We start from the raw sequence: 20,338 nt of genomic DNA, 5'->3' as shown, positions 1-20,338 counted from the left end.
GGAGGCTCATACAGTGTTAGAAGAAGAAGGCTGAGGGGACTCTGGAGGTTAAGCAGCCACACTGTGATCAGGGCTCATTGGTTGCCACCAGGCGGATTCTCTCTCTCCTTCGCAGCACTCCCATTTCAAATTCTTGGTGGGATATATTAGGTCATGTGCCTGTTTCCTCACTTCCCGGAGCTGAAGAAGGATCTTCCATCCTGACTTTCGTGGTGTACTGTTTACAAAGTCAGTCCTCCCCCAGGAGGTTGAGTATGTGATAGTCGAGTTGTCTACTTACATCCAGGGAACTGCAAGAACCTGCAAATGCAGTTGTGTCATCCTTGAGGAATGCCAGGGACTTGAAATGAACCCACGTACCAGTTATCCTAAAGGGAAGAGAGAGTAGAGTCCAGAATCCGCAAACCATTGACCTTGATGTGGCTTCTCAGCAAAGTTCTAGAATACGTCACGGATGATTTGTGAACACTTAGTAAAGAAAATAAGGGTTACGAGGAGCCAGCCTGAGCATCTACAGATTTGTCCACCTAATTATTTTCTATTCACGTTCCCTCTGCCTCAACTATCACTTTAAGTCCTCACTGTCTCTCATGTGAACTTCTGCAGAGGCTTCCAACCTGATCTGGTAAAAATTCAACCTTGCAGCAGCTGCCCATGCAATTTTACTAAGGAATAAAATGTGATCATGTCATTTCCTTGCTTAAAATTCTTCATCACCTGTGGGATAAAGGCCCTTCACAGTCTTCTCTGCTACACTGAAAGCTTCCTGGAGGCCAGAACTGTGTCTGCTTCAGCACATTGTCTCCGGTACCTAGTGTGGGCCCAGGCACTTGGCAGGGATTTGATGAGCACGGAGGTAAATCAATGGACCCTTGGCTCATCTACGCTCATCTGTACACACTGAACTGGCATGGCGTCTTGCTTGTTTGTTTTACTAATGTTTCTTTTGTTTTTAATCCTTACCCAAGAATATTTTTATTACTGATTTTAGAGAAACAGGAGGTGGAGGGGAGAGAGAGAGAGAGAAAGAGAAAAAGAGAGAGAAACATTAATTGGTTGCTTCCCACATGTGCCCCGACCTGGGATCGAACCTGCAATCTAGGTATGTGCCCTGACCAGGGGTCAAATCCGCAACCCATTTGGAGTTCCAGAGGATGCTCCAACCAACTGAGCAACATGGCCAGGGCATGTCTGTAGTGTTCTTGTGAGAACAAAACTGAACCTGAATCTAGTCAAGCCTCAAGGTCAACACTGTCCAATAGAATTTTCCTTGATGATTAAAAATGTTCCCCTGCTGTTCAGTACAGTAGCCACTAGCAGCTTGTGGCTAGTGAGACTGGGGACTGAGTTTAACATTTTATTTAACTCTAATTAATTTAAATTTAACCACACGTGCTAGTGGCTCCTGGGCTTAGCATCACTCTAGATCTGTGACCATTTTACAGGTAATTCAGGGCATAGGGGAATCTGCCAAAGTGATACCGTGAAAATTCAACCAGCTAAATTCAGAACATGGGGAAATCTGCATGTCACATGATCTTTTTATTTTTGTTTCAACAAATGTATGAAAAACCATGGGGTGAAGATTAGTACAGATTGAGACTTAACATACATAGAAGCTAAATTTAGTGTGTGAACCTTATTTGCATCCTGATTAAAATGAACCAGCTGTTAGAAAAAAGACCTTTGAAACAAGTGGGGAAATTTGAACACAGACAGAATTTTAAACGATGGCATGGACTTGCCAACTTGGTAGGAGTGATGATGATATTGCACCTACATTGACAGTCTTTTTCTTTGGAGATATGTTCCAAATGGATGTAGTGACGTCAGCGCGTGTGGTGGTGGGGCGGGGAGGTAGGGGTAGAGGAAACGAGAGGTGGGGTGATGGGAAGACAGGCGATGGGTACATGAGTCCAGCCTCTAATTTTGTTCATATCCAAGATTTTCTCAAATAACATTTTTACACAGTAGTAATTAAAATACATGAAGGGAATAATTTTCTCAAAATTCAGAGTAGGAGGAGATATGACTGGGAAGGGGCATTATGCAGGGGACTTCTGAAGTACTAATAATTAACCTCGTTGGTGAGTATGCAGTTATTGGTATTATTATCATTTTTAGCTGTGTCTGATTCTCATGCAGTGTTCCATACGTGTGACATATTTCACAATAAAAAGTACAAAGGACAGAAAGGAATCGTACAGGGTCCAGTTGGAGGAAGCACGGCTGGACCTCACGAGGAGGAGGAGGAGGAGGTGTTCAGGTGGACTCTGCAGCTGTTTCCCTCGCTGGCCCCACAGTTGCTTGTTTGCTCTCCCTGCTCGCGCACTGTTTTCCTGTTCCTGACAGTTGTCCTCGTGCTTAGTCATCTGCTTGGACGAGGCCTGTGAAGGTTTCTTCAAATGGTGGGCCCATCCCTGACCTCACTGAGGCTCTTCAGTCTGTTTGGTCTGTGATACCAACTCTAGATTTTGAAAAAGAGAATTGGACTGGCTTTTGGGCAGGTGTTCACCCAAAACCAATAAATGAACTACGGCTACCATAGTGCACCTTGGTTGCAGGGCCTCGCAGGGGAAGTTTTTAAGAGAGTTGCAGATACCTGTAACATAGTGTCATTGTCTAACGGTGAGAGATTTGAAACAGTATGTAGCTCTAACACTAGAGGCTTGGGTCAGTTAAAGAAATTCTGGTATAGCCTATACAATAATACACAGTCATTTTCATCCTGAAAAATGTTCATGAATAATCAGTAATATTTGATGCATGTCCTTTTAGAAATATATACATTTGAGCCATAGAATGAGTGGAAACTGTAAAACATTAGTGAGTAATTAATGAAAGCCGTATTTTGGAGAATCCCGAGCTAGTAGGCATTATAGTTCAACTGAGCAACCTGCGGGGCATCATGTCCAGCAGACCTGCGGTCTCCATGCCCCACACAAAGCTGATGGCCGGGGGTGGGGGGAATACACTTATGTGTCTGTCTGTGTGTACTTACAAATATGTAAGTACATTTCCGAGAGGAAATGCACCAAAATGCTTAACAGTGGTTATTTTGGGCTAGTGAGATTATAGTTGTTGTTTTTGTTTTGTTTTTGCTTATTTGTGTTTCCTGACTTTTTTCTACACTGAATAATGGATTATTTATATATTAAAGCCTGTAAGGATAAATGCAAAATATTTTCTTATCTGTATACAAATAGCAGAGAACATATTAGTATAATTTCAAAAGTTAACTTGAAATAAATAATAGAGATATGTAAAGTCTTGCATGTAAGTTAAAAACTCAATTATCTTCCACAAATCTGAATCAAAAACAGAATAGGAGAGTGACAAGGCTTATAGTAAGTTTATTTTTGTAAGTCGTGGAGATCTTGATTAACTTATTTAGGTCAACAGTGTAAGTTTTCAGTTAAAAAAGTCAAGTGCCCTGTTAAGATATTATGTCAAGAAATATTCTGTCCTTACTAAGAGCTTATTGTTTCAGTGTACTCTGCGTGGATTCGAACACATCTGAAAAGCGGCCATTTTAGGTCCTCACCTTAAAATGGGATGAAGTGGAGCACCTAAATGAGGCCAGCGGGGTCAGAGATCACCGGAGATGGTCAGCCAGCCCGGGAAGGAATGGGCAGGCAATGTGATAGCAGGCTGTGAATATTTGAAAGGATATTGTCGGGAGGAGTGATCGAATTGCAGGATTTATTAGGAAGCAGATTTCCCTTGGTCAACGTAGGGAAGGACTTTCTGTTCTGTTATTGCCCACTAGGAAGGGCCTCTTCCCAGGGCGGCAGAGACCGGGGAGGATGCATCTGACTGTCACCTTGGACTCAGTGCTGTTGTTGAGCTGTGGAGAGTAAACCTTGGCTCTTCCCCTGTGTGTGTCCCCTTTACTCTCACACCACCGCCACACTCAACTCCGATACCAGAAGTGAGGGGTTCTTCACCCACACCACGCAATTCTGCAACACCAGCTGGGTGTCCGTAATTTAACTCAGTTATGACACTCTACCTGGAGGTTGGCGCCGCCCGCCAGATGGCCCTGCACCCCTACTTCAGATGTCAGTGTGAACATAGTGGGTCCCCAGGCTACTGCAGCTTCTGTCCTACTTGGCTACGAATTGACCCACCTCCCTCTTGGATTTGATGATGTGTTAGAACAGCTCACAGAACTCAGGGAAACATGTTTACCAGCTTATTAACCGCTGTGCTAAAGGATGCAGGGAACAGTCAGATGGAGATACAGAGGGACAGGTCCGGGAGGGTCCCGAGCTCGGAAGCTCCTGTCCCCGTGGAGCTGGGGCCGCGTTGCTCTCCCAGCGCGTGGATGTGCTCACCAAGTGGGAAGCTCTCCGAATCCTGTGCTTTGGGATTTTTATGGAGGAGGCTTTATCACACAGGCACAATGACAGATCAACTTCAGTTCCATCCCCTTCTCCTCTCCGGAGAATGGAGGGTGGGGCTGAGAGTTCAAGCTTCTGCTCTCTGCTTGGTCTTTCCAGTGGCCAGCCCCCTTCCAGGAGCCCACCCAGAGTCTCCTCTCAGACCAAAAGTCATTTATCTCACCCAAGAAATTCCTTGGGATTTGGGTACCCTGTGTCTGTCAGCAATCAGGGTCACAGACCAAATATTAGAACAAAAGATGCTCCCAGTGCCCTTATCACTTAGGAAATTATAAGGGTTTTGGTGACTTTCGTGCCAGGAGCCAGGGGCAGAGACTAATATATATATTTTCACCCTGGCCGGTGCTGCTCAGTCGGTGGGAGTATCATCCCATAGCCCAGAGGCTGTGGGTTTGATTCCTGGTCAGGGCAGGTGTGTAGGTTGCAGGTTTGATTCCTTGTCTGGGATCATCCAGGAGGCAACCAATCGGTGCTTCTCTCTCGCATCGACGTTTCTCTTTCTCTTTTCCTCTCTCTCTAAATGCAGTGAAAACATGTCCTAGGTGAGGATTTTATGTGTGTGGGTATTCTGTTACCTTACAAGAGAAAAATTGTGTGGCATGAGCTCTAAGGCTTTTCTGTCTATGACAGTGTGAATTCTCTAGTGAAAAAAAAAAAGTTCTTATTTACATACAAAAAATGAGACTAGATTAAAATTGGATTACGAATATTTGCCTGTCATTTGCATTTTTATGTTGCTTCCAAACTCTGAAACTTTCAGGGTTTGAGGTTTACTTCAGTAAGTTGTATTTTGAATTAAGAAGTGAACTTTGGCCTTGGCTGGTGTAGCTCAGTGGATTGAGCATGGGCCTGCAAACCAAAGGGTTGCTAGTTTGATTCCCAGATGGGGCACGTGCCTGGGTTGCAGGCCAGGTTCCTGGTGCGGGGTGCATGAGAGGCAACCACAAATTGATGTTTTTTTCTTTCTCTTTCTCCTTCCCTTCCTCTCTATCTTAAAATAAAGAAATAAATAATTTAAAAAAGAAGTGAACTTTGGGCTTCAGTTTCTTGCTGTCCTAGCTAGAAGATGTTAAACCAGGATTATCTAAATACACACCAAAACATATGGCTATCTGAGGGCTCAAGGAACAGCTAAGTGAATAAACCATCAAACTAAGTAGCACCCGATGATTACCAGCCTGACTGCCTGGTTTGAGTCCTGTCTCTATGCCACATTTTCCTTACCTGCAAAATGGCAGTGGCGGTGCCAGCCATAGGCTTGTTGTCAGCTTGGAGACATAGCCCTCATTGTGCGTTTCACCTGTACCCTCCTTGAAGGCACCCAACAGCGTTCAGGAAGGCCTTGATGAGTGAATGCGTAAATGAATGAAATTACAGAAGTTCTTTACCTGATCTTGGGTACAGTGGCCTGAGCTGGTTGATTACAGAGGTGGCGTTCTACACTTCGGTGCTGGATTCCAGTTCGTTTCATCCTACATCTCACTCTGCCCTGTATTTTCTGCCTAATTTAACCATCGGCTTTCTGAGAAATAATGATTCTTGAATTAGGATAACTTCTGTGGGGACTTGTTTGGAAAAATGAATTATTTTTTTTTATAAATGGGTTATGACTATCTGAGACTACTTGGATGTGATGATTTGAATAACTTATGTACTGGGCCTTCCAGAGTATAAAGTTATGCCCAGAATATTTTTGGAAAGGGAAAGTTGTTTGAAACTGCCAGATTGATTTGTTTGTTTGCTTGTTTGTTTATTTATTTATTTCCCTCACTTAAGTGCACGCTTAGAGAGGGACAGGGAGGGAGGCAGAGAGGGAGAGAAACCTCGATGTGAGAGAGAAACATTGATTTGGGAGAGAAACATTGATCAGTTGCCTCTTGTATGTGCCACAACTGGGAATTGAACCTGTGACTTTTTGGGTTAGGAAATGACGCTCCAACCACCTGAGTCACACTGGCCAGGGCTGCCAGCTTTTAAAAAATGGTACAAGATAATTATGATTGTGTTCCCTCCTAGATGTTGAACTTTTCTTTCCATGGTTTTCTAGAGAAGGAAGATCTAGAAAACACCAGGGTCACCTCTCCAGCGGCTTCTGCCTCCGATCCAGGGCCCCAGTCCTCACCCTACAGGTAGGGACAACAGCGGCTTTGCATAAAATGCTTCCACTGCTTTTCTCTTCAGAGAGAAGGAATTGGCGAGAGACGTGGGCAGCGACTTTAAGGGGGAAGACAGGTTGAAGTGAAGGGTCTGAATGGTTTGCTGTTAAATAATCAACCTTTAAGTGTATTTAGGGTTGATGTTAGATCTATTTCAAGTTATAAAATTTTCTTGGACTCTCAGAGAATCAGACTGTAACAAATAGTGTAGTGTCTTTATGTTCTCCTGAAGACTAGGTTCAAATGGAAGGCATTTGGAGTAGATTGCAGGTGCACTTTCAGGAGAACAGGTGTTTGGTTTTTATTAAAAAAATGCACACACACGTTATTGGAGGCAGTTTTTTATTGAGTAATTTTCAGATTAAACTATTATGATGACTTCCAAGTTGTCATTCTGAAGTGAACCTTCCTCTCCAGCCGTCTCATCTCCCCGCCCTCAGTGAGAAGAACTTCTCAGGGAGAAGTTCTTATCTTCTTATCTTTGTATATGACATAAAACTCTTTTCCCCCAAATTCAGATGATGGAAGATAATGATTAATATAGTTGGTGATAATAGTATAAGCCACACTTTATTAAGTGTTTCTTTGTAATAGTAATAATAAAATTACTACTTTTTATCGAATATTTATATTTGCTTATACTATTCCAGGTATTAAACCACATTATATCATTTAGTTCTCATAGCAACCCTCATTAAATAAATATACCTATTGTTTTTTAAGATGAGGAAAATCAAACAGTGAATTGAGTAATTTGCCCATTTACCCAGCTTCTGAAGCTTACTCTCATCAGTAGCAGCAGAAGAGTTTTGAGTTCTCTGCTTAGAGCTACTAGGTTACTATCTATGACACTGCTTCTGAAGGCACAGTCTCCCCAAGGCGCTGATTGTTTGAGACAATGTACGTTCTCATCAAATCCTGGAGGGGAACTTTCCCTCCTCCTGCCACCACCCTTTCTCTGTTGGTCTGAAGGACCTTTGGGGATGGGTTTGGGCACAGAACTGATTTTCCCACTAAGAATAAATATGTTATTTGACTGAGGGTTATTCGTATGGAACATTCTCAGAAAAAGATTTAATTTTAAAGTTTTTTTTCTAAAATCTAGTGTGTGAAGAAAAATCCAGCACTTGTGACAGTGAGTGTCTGATGCCCAGGGCCCTATTTGTGTTTCGAGTTTGTTGAGAATGGAGACGTCACAACGCCGCCTGTTCTTGCCAGGCCGACTCCTCCCTTCAGGGCGGGGCCTGTTCTGGGTGAGCAGGACCGGAAGCCTGTGGGAGTTCCCCCGTGTGCGGTTCTTCACTGGCATCAAGTGCTTTGCAGTTTATCTTCCCCAAAATACCCTCCACTGATTCTTCAGAGCGTAACACGCCAACATGAGTATTGAATTTATGTGGCTGTTATTTATCCTGTTTAAAATATTTTTCACTAAGTAGAACCATGTTTGTGCAAAGTAACATGCACAAAGGCAATGAAGAGACTAAATTTTAGGTGCTGTATATGGTAAGGGCAGGCTAATAATGGTCAAATTAACTGTTGTAGTCTCACATTCCAAATATTCCTTTGGAATAGTCCTTTGTTCCCAAACAAAAATTCATTTATTCATTGACTTATTCAACAGAGAACGATTGGGTGTCTACTGTTTATTCACTCAGCAGATATTTACAGAGGGCCTCCATACACCCACCACTCTTCTAGGCACTGGAGGTGCCATGAATGAACAAGTGGGTGGGAGGGGGGAATAAGGAGACTAAATGGGAAAAAACCCAAAACCGATAAAGGAAAAAAATGCACAAGCAATCCAAGTTCCTGGTCTCGTGGAGTTTTTATCCTAGTGAGGGAGGCAGATGGAATGGTACACATTGTCTTTCATAGACTCTAAGTTGCCATCAGCTGTAAGATGAACTGCCATTTTATGTACCAGCAAGTAAGAAAGAAATGCCCAAGACAGCCAGTCTCATAAGAGACCCTCCACACGGAGCTTTGCTTCAACAAAAGCCTGCACCTTCAGGGAAAAGATAAACAAGGAAAACCACCCCTTTGCAGGGCAAAGGACAGCAAAGATGTTACAGAAAACAACTCAGCCGCTTTCGGGTGTACGGAGTGGAAGTTTATTTTATGCGCTGGCCCAGAGTAGTCAGTTTCCAAATTCTGGGCCTTGAACAAAGGGAAAGCAGTTATTTTATAGAGTGGGGGGGGGGGGAACCTGTCCTTCAGACCAAAGCAGGAGACAGTTTACAGAAGCAGAAAGCAGAGTGTTTCACTATCTCTGGTATGTAGGCGATAAGCTAGAAGAAACAAGGCAAATCACTGGGCTGTTAAACACCTGGGCTGTGAAAAACATTCCCCTAATTGCTGTGCTATATTTTAAAATAGCTATCAATTTCCCCCAACATTCCCCCCTTTGATGCTTGACAGCACTGTTAGCTGGACTAGCATCAATATAAGGCTGGCCTATAAATCTTGGCGTATCTTCTGATAGTGATGTCTCTAGAGGGACAGGATATTGGCGGTTGCTTCTAAGTTCTGGACTATGATCCGCAGGGTACAGGGGCCGAAGCTTAAACCTAAGAAGATAATAATTAGGGGTCCTAGAAAGGGAAATAGCTACTGGAGCCAGGCTGGAGGATTTATTCATCAATTTCTCTAATTCTAACTTTCTGTTTCTTTGGTGTGGTGGTTTATATTCTCTCTGATTTTTTTTAACTTTCTTAGCTATGATCCCTGACTGATTTACATAGTAGCAATATTCCTCTCCTAGGAATGTCCCCCCTTTCCCTGGATTCAGAGTATTAATGAGGTTTCTTTCCCTTCTGGAATTATATATAAGGACAATGGACGAAGGTCTCATCTCCTTATAACTGCTTCCGGCTGGACATGGATGTCATCCTACCTACCCTTGGGTCAGGGGTATCCTGAAGGAGGGGGGGGTGCAGCACAGAGGGAGTCCTTTCTGCAAGGGGAAGGATCTGAGAAGGTCCTTGGCTGTCACCAGGAAGTCGCAGGCTTGGTGTCCAAAGGCTGGCATTACTGAACTGTTGGCATCCTGGTCAGGTTGTATTCTGGAGGTGACAGATTAGGCAAGAAATTGGAAGTACAATTAAATTATAACTATTAAGTGACAAAGGCAGGGACTTCAGTAAAGAATGGCTTATCTAGTAGAAGGTGTTACAAGTCATGCTACACCTATCCCAGACTCTCGTGGCCTACTATACTTTACTTGGGCTGAGGGGAATACATTAAGATTTCCCTCCTTTCAGATTTCTGAGCCCTTTCTGTCCAAGCTATCAAGGCAGAAAAGGGAAAATCAGTTCTAAAGTGAAGCCCACAGACCACCCCAACCCTTTATCAACCTAGCTACTTAGCTGAATCAAACTGTTGAGTCTCAGGGGGGCGACGATGAAGATGGGCTCCTTAAGTGAGGCCTGTATTGTAACTAATCATCCATAGGCACAGGCAGGTCATAGGCGTACACCCTATGAAACAGAAGAACACACAGGTTAATTTACACAACGATCCCCAAACCAGTCTCTGCGCCTGTGAGACTGTCTTTTGGGAAGACATTCCATTGCAAGGTCCTTCCTGCAATGACATTTAACAGGAGTGGCAACTTGACAGGTCCTTTGCACCTGTAAATGGTACATCTTTGGTGACATCACAAACCTGGTTTCAACTCTTAAATGAAAATAAACTTTTAAGACAGTTAGCTGCGCCATTCTGATTTCCAATACTGAATATAGTGATTTTTCCTTGAACTACAATTTTTCTCCTTAAGATCACCCTCACTGTTATTACAGGGACTACTTTGGGTCCTGCTTTTGATTTTGACTGTTCATTTGCATAAATACACCAAGAGCAGCCTGGATCACTCCTGATCCTTAAGTATGCTTTGTTGGAACTCACACAGGGAACCTTCAGATTGACTTCTCAGTCCGCCCCTCAGGGCACAGAAGCAGAGCCACACATCTGCCATCTGGCTTCGCCTGTACCAGTCGTTTCACTCAAATCCTTGAGCCTCTATTGTACCTACAGGTTCCTTTTTAGCCATCTTTCAGGAAAGCAGCCTTCGTTCCTTCCCTGGAAAGGCTGGCTGGAACCACACAACTAACCAAAGTACCAGGCTTTTCTCGTGGGCTTTCGCTAGCTTCACAGGTCAATCCCAGTTCCTCTGAGCTTTCTGGTAACGACCAGAACCCATACATGCCTCCTTCAGGCGTGACATTCCAGACAAAGTCCTGGTTAACAAAACCACTATTAATGACTGGCCTTATTGGTTTTATGCAAAGAACCCTTACATTATCATTTATTCATTCAGAATGCCAAATTCTGGAGGGATCAGGTATGGAGAAAAACAAAGCTTGAAGGAAAATCTCTCTCCTTCTAATACCCACTAAGATTGCATCTCTATGCCTTATACCTTCTATTACTAACACTACATAATTTCTTTCCAAAACTTTCACATCTCCATTTATTTTTATAACTTCCCACAGACTCTGCAATATTCACAAACATTTTATAGGCTTTTTACCTATCCATATTTATCGATAATTCACTTTTAATCCCTGTTCCTTTCCCACACTGGGAAGGATTCTACTTAAACTCAGTATCTGGCAGCTAAAAGTCCCTAGCACTATAGGCATCTTCTACTAAAAGTCCCTAGACTTGCAGGGACACTTTTTACCTTTCTGAAGCTTAGACCTTGCAAACACCCTATAAATCAGATGGTCAGCCTTGGACCTCAGTTCATGATCTTCAAAACTAAAGCTATTCTTATCAGAACTAGTTACACAGAAAACTTGACTGCTGCAGTGTCCACACAGCAGCAGCATACAGCTTATAACCTGAAAAGAAGCCTTCGCCAGTTCTAAGATGGTGACGCCCATGAACACTCTGTTCTTTATAGTGGGGCATTCATGTCGCTCATCCATTTTACCCAAAATGGCAGTCCTGAGGCTCTGGCTCCAGTCTCCAGAGTGAAGGAGGTCCAGGAGGTCCCCGAGGCCCCTGGTGCAGCAGGTGAGCAGAGCCTACTCGCAGAGGCTGCCAATCCGTGGTAGAGACTTCTCCCACTTGCAGGGTGGGAGAAGCCATAGTGGGCTATTGCAGACCCTATCCAGCAGAGTCCGCCTATTGCGGTTGACGACAAGAATCAATGCACAGGTGACAACAATCCTGTGTGGAAAAAGGGAACAGGCACGACTACTCGCTCAAGGGGAGAGTGCCTATGGTGCCTCGGCCACTCCCTCAAGAGGGGAGTACCTTGACCCTTGCTTAGATAGGCGTTTATTGTTTTCCTGGGGTCTTACATCATAGAAAGATTTATCATCTATCACATAGAACATTATTGTCTACATTCTAGGTACAATCAAGGAAATAAAAATAGCATGCAGAGGGGGATGGCAATAAGCTCATTAGCTGTGTCCTTGGGGGAGCTCACACAGGCTTTGGAAGTTACCTTGAGGATAAACAATATACATTTATTGCTTTAGACCAGGGTGAGGGAGTTTTAGCAAGAGCAAGCTATAACAGTCTGTGAGTATTTTCTAGGCCTGATTCTGACAGGAAAACTTGGTTTGAAGGTCTGGCTCCTGCCTACCACTTCGCATTTGTAGGTTTTCCATACAGAGCTGAGTCACATTTGCCAGGCTAAGACAAACCGGTCCCCTACAGTGGGCCTCACCTCCCCAGAAGGCAATGTCACCAGGGGAGTTCCTGCTGTCCGGGTCCCCCCTTTATCTATTCTGAGGATGGGAGGAGGTCTCCCAAAGACTAATCCACACGGGGCACAGCCCGAAGGGCTAGGGGCACTCCCAACCCTAAGCAGTGCCAGTGGCAGCAAATCAGTTCAGCCTCCTGGTGGAACCCAGCCAGAGCTTCCCTGAGAGTCTGGTCCATGCACTCCACCCTTCCCGAGCTCTGGGGTCAGCACGAGTGTGCCCACCCTGCCCAGACCTGCGTCCCTTCTTCAAGGACACCCGGCACCCTGTCCCAGCCAGCAGCTTGAACAGCTGGCAAGGGCCCTCCCAGCATCCATCCTGGGCCAGTGTGGCTGAAAGGAGGCCACCCACACACCACAGCAACACTGGGTCAGTCTCCCTCCCGGTGAATGATGCCAGATCTCTGGCCAGGCCCCCTCTGAGGGGAGTGGGAGAGCTTCTGAAGCCCTGTGGCAGTCTGGTCTGGGTCCAAGCCAGCTAGGCTGAGGACTGTAGGCGCCTGTAACCCTGGCCTTTGTCACCTGCCAGTGGGCTCCTTCTTTTTCCTTTTCAGAGCAGACACAGAGCAAAATCTGAAACACAGTGTCAAAACAACACACAGGTAGAGACATTCTCTTGTACCAATGCATCGTCCACTGGTGCCTTGCAGAGATATGCTCCTTCAGACCTGGTCTCATGGCAGAAACATGCTGCTTTGTCTCAGGCTGAAGCACACATCAGACCCAACTAACCCTTCCTGGGTGGCAAAGGCATTCTCCCCAACCGGCTACAGGCAACCTTTCCTAGGTCTTACGATACAGGTTTCTGATTAGAAACAGAACCACATGTGAGAAATTTGCTCTTTTCTCACAAAACCAGAAAACAAGTAGTTACGGTTTCCTTTACTCCAGGTTTAAAACTCTCACATCCTTTATATATATTTCTACTTATCTAGATTTATCTATTATTCTTTCTACTCTTGGTTCCTCTGCTTAGGCAATCTGGTGGCTCCTTGCTCCTGGGTGGTATTTGGTTTCCTAAAGGACCCACTGCTGGGGCCGTCAGCATGTGCCCAGGAGGTCTTCAGAGCTCCCTCCTGGCTCCTGGCTCAAACAAGGGGGCTCGGCTGAGGTAGCCCTGCTTGTCTCCTTGACAACCCACTTAGCAGGACCAGGTGCAGGGAGCCCTGTGGCCCTCTGCCGCCTCCCATCCCTCCAGCGGTGGGGGGGTCACTCCTGCTCCATAGGTTTTTCACCGGTGGAGCCACAAACACATTCACTCCTACAAACACACAGACAAACATCCAAGAGTTTATACAGTCCTGCCCCAGTAGGACTGCTCCGGTGGGGATACATTTCCCCTTCCAGATGGCCAGTTGGCCTCCAGAGGACTCACGGCTAATTGCCTGCCTGAGAGGTGATCAGTCTCTCTTTCCACCCCAAAGGGTGGATCTGATCTCAGGCTCTGGTCCCCAGGGCACTCACCGATTGGCACCTTCTCAGGTTCAGATAGTTCCAGTCCGCACCCTGCCTGCCCGGGTTGAAGAGCGGTCCGGAGGATGCCTTCGTGTCCGGGACCGAAATCACCAGGGCGCGTGCTTCCCTTCGCCCCCGGGCTCCCTCTGGGTCACTCCCCCGTTGCCCACACACGGGAGGCAAAAAGGCCTGCTCGCGGGAGTGTGGATTCCCGGTCAGGGAACCAGATGTTACAGAAAACAACTCAGCCGCTTTCGGGTGTACGGAGTGGAAGTTTATTTTACGCAGGCCCAGAGGAGTCAGTTTCCAAATTCTGGGCCTTGAACAAAGGGGTGGGGGGGAGGCCTGTCCTTCAGACCAAAGCAGGAGACAGTTTACAGAAGCAGAAAGCAGAGTGTTTCACTATCTCTGGTATGTAGGCAATAAGCTAGAAGAAACAAGGCAAATCACTGGGCTGTTAAACACCTGGGCTGTGAAAAACATTCCCCTAATTGCTGTGCTATATTTTAGAATATCTATTAATTTCCCCCATCAAGGAAACTGGTGTGTCTCCGCCTGGGCACTGTGTGAGGGCAGGACGTCCTCTGAGGGTCTGAACCCCAAGCTCATCACCAGTTTGTTTTCTGAAGTCACTCTGCCAGTGTGCTCTAAACAGGCTGTAAGTCGACTCTGTTGGTAGCGCTCCCGAGCACCGGCAGAGGCAAAAGCAGGTCTCCTGTGGAAGGGCTCTGTGTCAGTCGAGGCCCGAGGCCGTTTGAACACGCCACCAGTCTTCAGGACATCCCATAGTTCAGTTGAATCAAAATCTGAGAACAAATTTGCATCTTGCAGTCAACCAAATAGGGTGCATAATATGCCAGGCAGTGATGAGTGCCGTGAAGAAAAGTGAGGCGGGGAAGGTGTAAAGAGAGGCGGGCCGGGGCTGAGCAGAAACCTGAAGGAAGGAAGCCAGCAGGTAACTAGGGGAAGAGGATTTTGGACAGAGGTGGCAGCAGGTGCAGAAACCCTCAGGCGGGAGAGGGCCTGCACTGTTTGAGGATTCTTAGGAGATTCAGAGGTGTCGTGCTTGGAGTGGACGAGGCAAGGCGAGGTGAGATCGCTCAGGGAGAGATGGGGTCGGAGTGCAAAGGGCGTTAGAGTCCCACGTGACAGGCTTGGCTGTGGGTACTGTGCAAACAGAGGGGGAAGGCTGAGTTCTTGCCTTCAAGCTCACCCAATAGGGAGACCGATGGTAATAGTGTCAAGAAACAAAGGCGACCATAATTTCTGGTCTGGGGGATGAAATAGGCTCACACCAGAGATCAGTTTACAGTTTACCCAGGATTACCATGCAAACCTGTAAAAATCAACGGTATCCCATGCTCTGATTTTCATAGTAATTCCCTCTTGTTTGCTCTGAGATACATCGGAGTGACTTGGATATTCTGAAAGATGGCTCTGTTTTATCTAAAGGAGAGGTAATTTACAAGCTAGAAGGGTTTTTCTTGTTTGGTTGAAAGAAAGAGAGAGAAAGAAACTGATGAACTCCAAAGTAAGCCCTCTGTTTTTGAGGAAATGATGCCCTAAAGCAGTAGTTCTCAAACCTGTACACCCCAAAGAATTTTTACTTATGTGGGTTATATCTATCAATGTTTACTATATTAACTAAAACTGAAAGGTTAAAAAATTACTGACTCATTTAAAAAGAGCAATAACAAACTCATTACATGTTAATATATATAACATGTTTTTAATGAAAAGGGTTTTTTTAAGTGACAATAATTCAGTGAGAAGAGAGACGTAAAGTCATTAAACGTCTGCCTTAACAAGAGGCAGTTGGATTCTCAGATCGGCTGCTGCATTCATTCTGCTGCGGTGTCACATGTGGTCTCTGGAAAACTCTGCTGTATACGCTTAAGAAGATGAAAATGAAAAAATACAAGTGATATTTTAGGATTATTTTGAAGAAGTTTTGACTTCAGCCTCCCCCAAAAGAGCCTTACGGACAGAGGGCTCCCAGACGATACTTCGATAGCTGCCGCCACCAAGAACCCAGGCCCCTTGGTTGGAAAGAGGTCCCGGGGGGTTCTGCCTGCTGTGTTCTGGTCCTGTCACTTCGGGTGCTTCAGTTTCTCTGGGAGCCGGGGGAAGCGGAAGCATAATTATGTCCTTGCTTCTTTGAAATCAACTACTCAAATAAATGTGGTTTAAGCCATTGGGGTAGTAGATTAATGTGCTTAAACAGGAAAGAAGGTCATTACCTCTTTAAGTTGCCTGGTGAACTGGGTGCAACATGGGATCCGTGGTAGCCTGCACAGGTAGTGTGTGACATGGACATGCCGAAAGGCTGACTGCTCTTGGGATAACTGGACAGGGGTGTCCTTGCTAATCGGTTTGTGCTTCCTTTGTTTTGGGGAGCACTTTCTTTGCTTCTAAGCAGCAGCTGTGTGTGGGCTGGGAGTCTAACTTTTGTTGAAATTCTGTGTGGAACAGATGGTGTGGGTCCCAGAGGGAGGAATCAGACCTTGCAGTCCGTTGCAGAGGGACTGAGATGTGTGTTTACCGTGGTTTGTGGAGCCTGGGATGTGGCCTCATATGCGGTCACCACTTTACCGTGGGCTGGGTTAGCCCTGGGCGGTGGTCAGCCAGATGGGCAGTAGACCCGACAGACCCGAGTACCAGAGGAAAGCAGGGGTTGCAGGGTGTGTCCTTTGCAGGTGGTTTTACTTCTGAGCTTCTCCGGGTCTGTCGTGCCTTTTTTAAAAGAGTCCTTGGACTGACCTGCTGTCTTCCTCCGAGAGGCTGCAGATGGTGTCTCCGGGGAAGGAGGATGTTACAGAAGGTCCGCAGAAAGCAGCCAGCGCCTTGGAGGTTCAGGCCTTGGCGGGGCAGGAGTTGCGGCCTGCAGACCCGGCCCACGTCCTCGACAAGGTGGGGAGCACGTTCTCACTCTTTCGTTGAAAAGGAGGAGTTCACGGCACCAGAGTTCAGGCGCACGTGGGTGGGTGGGGATTAGAAGGCACTGTGGAGTGGCTCACAGAATGCTCTTTGCTCTCTTTGGGCATCTCACGTTTAATTGTTTGAGAATGAGTGTATCTCCCACAAGGCCCATCACTGTACTAGCTCCCAATAGGTACCTATTTAAAAAATGAAGCATTAGAATGAATGTTTACATATTGTCTAAAATCCTCTCAGGGTGAGAAGTCTTAAACCACTGGACTGTGTTCTAGTCTCACTTTTCTCATGCCAGCTCTCCTCAGCATTTGTGGTAAAGATTCCACAGAAATGGAGTCGCTAGTAGTGGTTTCTCTGCCATGGAAGAATGCGTCGTTTGTATCATTTTTATATATTATAATGACAAATGGTATTAGTGTCAGTAAGGACAATGGCGAACATTAGAACTGCAATTGTATAATGCATTAGAGTTCACAAAGCGTTTTATTCACAATACTGCATTTACTCCTGAAAACAACACCACAAGACAGGTAACATTATGTCCTCATTTTACAGATGAGGAAACTGAGGCTAAGAGCTATTAGTGACTTTACTAAGGCTATGTAGCTAATAAGCTACAAGCTAAATTCTGGAAAAGGAAGAACTCAAGCAAGTTCACAATCTGATTCACTTCATTTAGCAATGGAATTGAGAACTGAAAGACTTATTCTCCAGAAACGGATAGTTATAAGAATATAGTCTGGGAGGATTATAAAATTTCTTTCCTTCTTTCTTACAAATACACTTCTAGTCTCTGAGCTGGACTGCTGTCTCACTGACGTGCTCTCCCACGTTGGCAGTAAGTGTACTTCTTGAGTTGCCTGCCAACTGTTTGGAGAAGGGACAGAAAATTCACGCGTAATACCACGGGACAGAGGGATACTAATATGAGAGATCTGAATGAGACCCTCGGTTCCTGCCATGAGTTACCAAGGGCTTTGAGTATTGAGTGGCACTTGTACTAGTCCATGCAGTTTAGATGTGTGGCAACAAATACACAGTTTACGTGCAAGTCCTGGGGCTGGTCTAAGGGGAAATTATAATTATTTATAGAACATGATAGTGGGTGAGACAACCAATGGGAAAAGGTATCTAAGGTGAGCTGTGGATGAGAGAGACAATAAACTGGATTCTCTCTCTGTGGTCCTTTGGCGAATTGACTGACAGTGGTCTGGAAGTAGCTTTTGGATGGCAGCTGCAGCCAGGAGGATTGGGCGGCAGAGTGGGAATTGAGCTAAACCCCGGTGCAAGGGCTGTCGGGAGTGAAGCTGCAGGGAGGTGCTAGGCAGGCTAAGAGGAGACCAGGACATGGCCCAGAAACACTGCTGATGCAAAAGTCATTAGCAAGCTTTGAAGATGTTTGTGGGCAAGGGTTTTATAAAGTGTCTTGATTGAGTAGGAGAGTTGAAAAAGGTAGGAGAGAACAAGAAAGAATCTTTAAATTATGGAACATGTTGGTGGCACTACAGTAGGATTTGTTAGCAACCTGTAACTGGGGAAAAGAGAAGGAATGACGAGTAGCACATTAGGCTTAGAGTTGGGAAAGCGCCTAACAGGGCAGGTGGCCAGCCTCCATTTGGAAAGAGGCTCGTTGGCATCTGCTGCTGTAATACATCCTCTAACCGGAATTCTGTTGTGCAGATGGCCAGGTATCAAGCCACACAGAGGTGTGGAGACATTGTTATGATCCAGTCTGAGCACACAGGAGCTGTGGATATCCTCTCAGCTGATTTGGAATCTGCAGACCTTCTGGGAGACCACAGGAAAGGTGAGCCCTTGGGAGTACGGAAGGTGCCTTTCTGTTTCCACTGGGAAGTTAAAGAAAGGCAGGCGGCTGGATGGAGGGAAACACAGACAGCAACTTGTGATGGAAGATGGAAAAGGAGTCCAGTAGAAGTGACTGTGACGCCTCCCTGGGCAAAGTGCCGGGTGGGGCAGCGTGTCCTTTTGGCTTCTCAGTAATAAGCTGCCTGTCCTTCCAGTCTCCCCATCTCTGATGGCTCCTCCGTGCGTCTGGACCTTTTCCAAGATGAAAGAATTCAAAAGCAAGCTGGGCAAAGAGAAGAACAGCTGTCTGGTGGTGAAGCGGGGTGAGGTGGTGACCATCCGGGTACCCACCCATCCGGAGGGGAAGCGTGTCTGCTGGGAGTTTGCTACCGACAACTATGACATTGGCTTTGGAGTTTATTTTGACTGGACCCCTGTAACCAGCACTGACATAACTGTGCAGGTCAGTGATTCCAGTGAGGATGAGGATGAAGACGAGGAAGAGGAGGAAGGGATTGAAGGTAAGTTTCATTTTAATGTAGTTTGCCGTTTCCTTTCCCGGCTCACCCTGATATCTAGCGAGCACTTCCTGTGTTGCATCGGTCCTCCTCTTCCTTAGGACGCAGGTGAGGAAGCCCGTGCAGCGTCACCAGCCCAGCGGAGTGATGCAGGCCAGTCAGACCCTCAGAGCGCTCTCTGGGAGCATCGGTATTGGTGCCTCAGTGGGAAGCTCCCTTCCCTTCTAGTCAGCACCTGCCGTTGCCCCCGCGTCTCCCTGAGGGCGGGGGGATGGGGGGCCAGTGCTGCTGTGTGCAGAGGCATTGTTTTTCAGGTCACAGAAAAACCTGAGATTGTTTCTCATTTTTTCCTGAGTTTTACGATATTTACATTCTTGGCTTGGAACCAAACCGAGTGATTATAGTTTGCTAGATGTACCCAATCTCAACTCCTCCCCGAGTCACACCAGATGGTCACGGCTTGCTCCTTTGTTTTATTTCTAGGGCAGTTTTGGAAGTAGCCCCTGGGCTCCATTGCAGTTGTTACTTCCAATTCCTTCTCAGGATGGCCCTGAGGCATTGGGGGCAGGCGGGTGGTATAGGAGTAGGTTCTAAGCATTAACTTTATTGTTTCATTTTCCTATATTATCTTAAAATGAATTCCTTTACTTGCTTCCTCTTGGACCAGCAGGTCTGCAGGGGAATCTTAGGCTGTTTAAGGAAACTCCTTTCCTCGGATGTTACTTGCTGCTCTTTAGGAGGCCAAGTGGAAGTTCTAGGTACTCTGTACAGCGAGTTTGCCAGTATCTCCTACCATTAGCTAGTTCTTTCCCCTGTTCAATGAAAGGATGTGAGAATCTTTTCTTTTAAATGTCATTTTCTCCTGTGGACCAAACAACCGTGGTTCGATTCCCAGTCAGGGCACGTGCCTGGGTTGCCGGCCAGTTCCCAGCAGGGGACGCATGAGAGGCAACCATACATTGATATTTCTCCTCCTCTCTCCTTTCCTTCCCCTCTAAAGATAAATAAATAAAATCTTTAAGAAATATAAATAAATGTTACTTTCTTTCCCTTGGAAATGTCCAGACACCTCTAGAGCTTGGTAGGCTCTGGCTCTGTAGGGTTAAATCCTTGTTTCTCAGCGGGGACGTTACTGGGACTTGGGGTGGGATGTCTGCTTGTTCAGCAGGTGCTGTCCTGATGTTCAGCACTGCTGGGCCCTGGCATCACCCAGACGTTCCTGTAGGAGGGCGGTAGCATCCCCCCGGGTGAAAGCCATTAGTTCACCTGGTCCATTCTCTTACCTTCAGGTAGGACTTACGAGCACAGTCTCTAAACTCCTGTTCAAACACTCTGCCATTTTGCTCATGC

The 20,338-nt window shown here is 46.0% G+C and overlaps 1 protein-coding gene across 6 annotated transcripts in view; it reads left to right on the top strand.

The window, feature by feature from the left end:
• TMED8 (transmembrane p24 trafficking protein family member 8) overlaps positions 1-20,338 on the top strand; it is a 39,454-nt gene that overhangs the window by 11,623 nt on the left and 7,493 nt on the right. For 2 of the 6 annotated variants that reach the window (XM_053673300.1, XM_053673297.1), the window contains exons 2-5: positions 6,451-6,532; positions 16,511-16,640; positions 18,345-18,471; positions 18,686-18,991. In XM_053673300.1, the coding sequence (XP_053529275.1) occupies positions 16,518-16,640; positions 18,345-18,471; positions 18,686-18,991 (556 nt within the window). In that variant the 5' untranslated portion in view covers positions 6,451-6,532; positions 16,511-16,517. Of the gene's footprint in view, positions 1-6,450; positions 6,533-16,475; positions 16,641-18,344; positions 18,472-18,685; positions 18,992-19,089; positions 20,009-20,338 lie in introns of those variants that run through there. The other 4 variants (XM_053673298.1, XM_053673296.1, XM_053673301.1 and 1 more) reach the window with 4 other exon arrangements.

Source organism: Artibeus jamaicensis, unplaced genomic scaffold (assembly GCF_021234435.1).
Source record: "Artibeus jamaicensis isolate MK-2021 breed Jamaican fruit bat unplaced genomic scaffold, CSHL_Jam_final contig_851, whole genome shotgun sequence".
In the NCBI taxonomy this organism is placed as follows: domain Eukaryota; kingdom Metazoa; phylum Chordata; class Mammalia; order Chiroptera; family Phyllostomidae; genus Artibeus; species Artibeus jamaicensis.
Note: the sequence above shows the minus strand (reverse complement) of the source record. Positions and strands in the feature narration are given on the sequence as shown.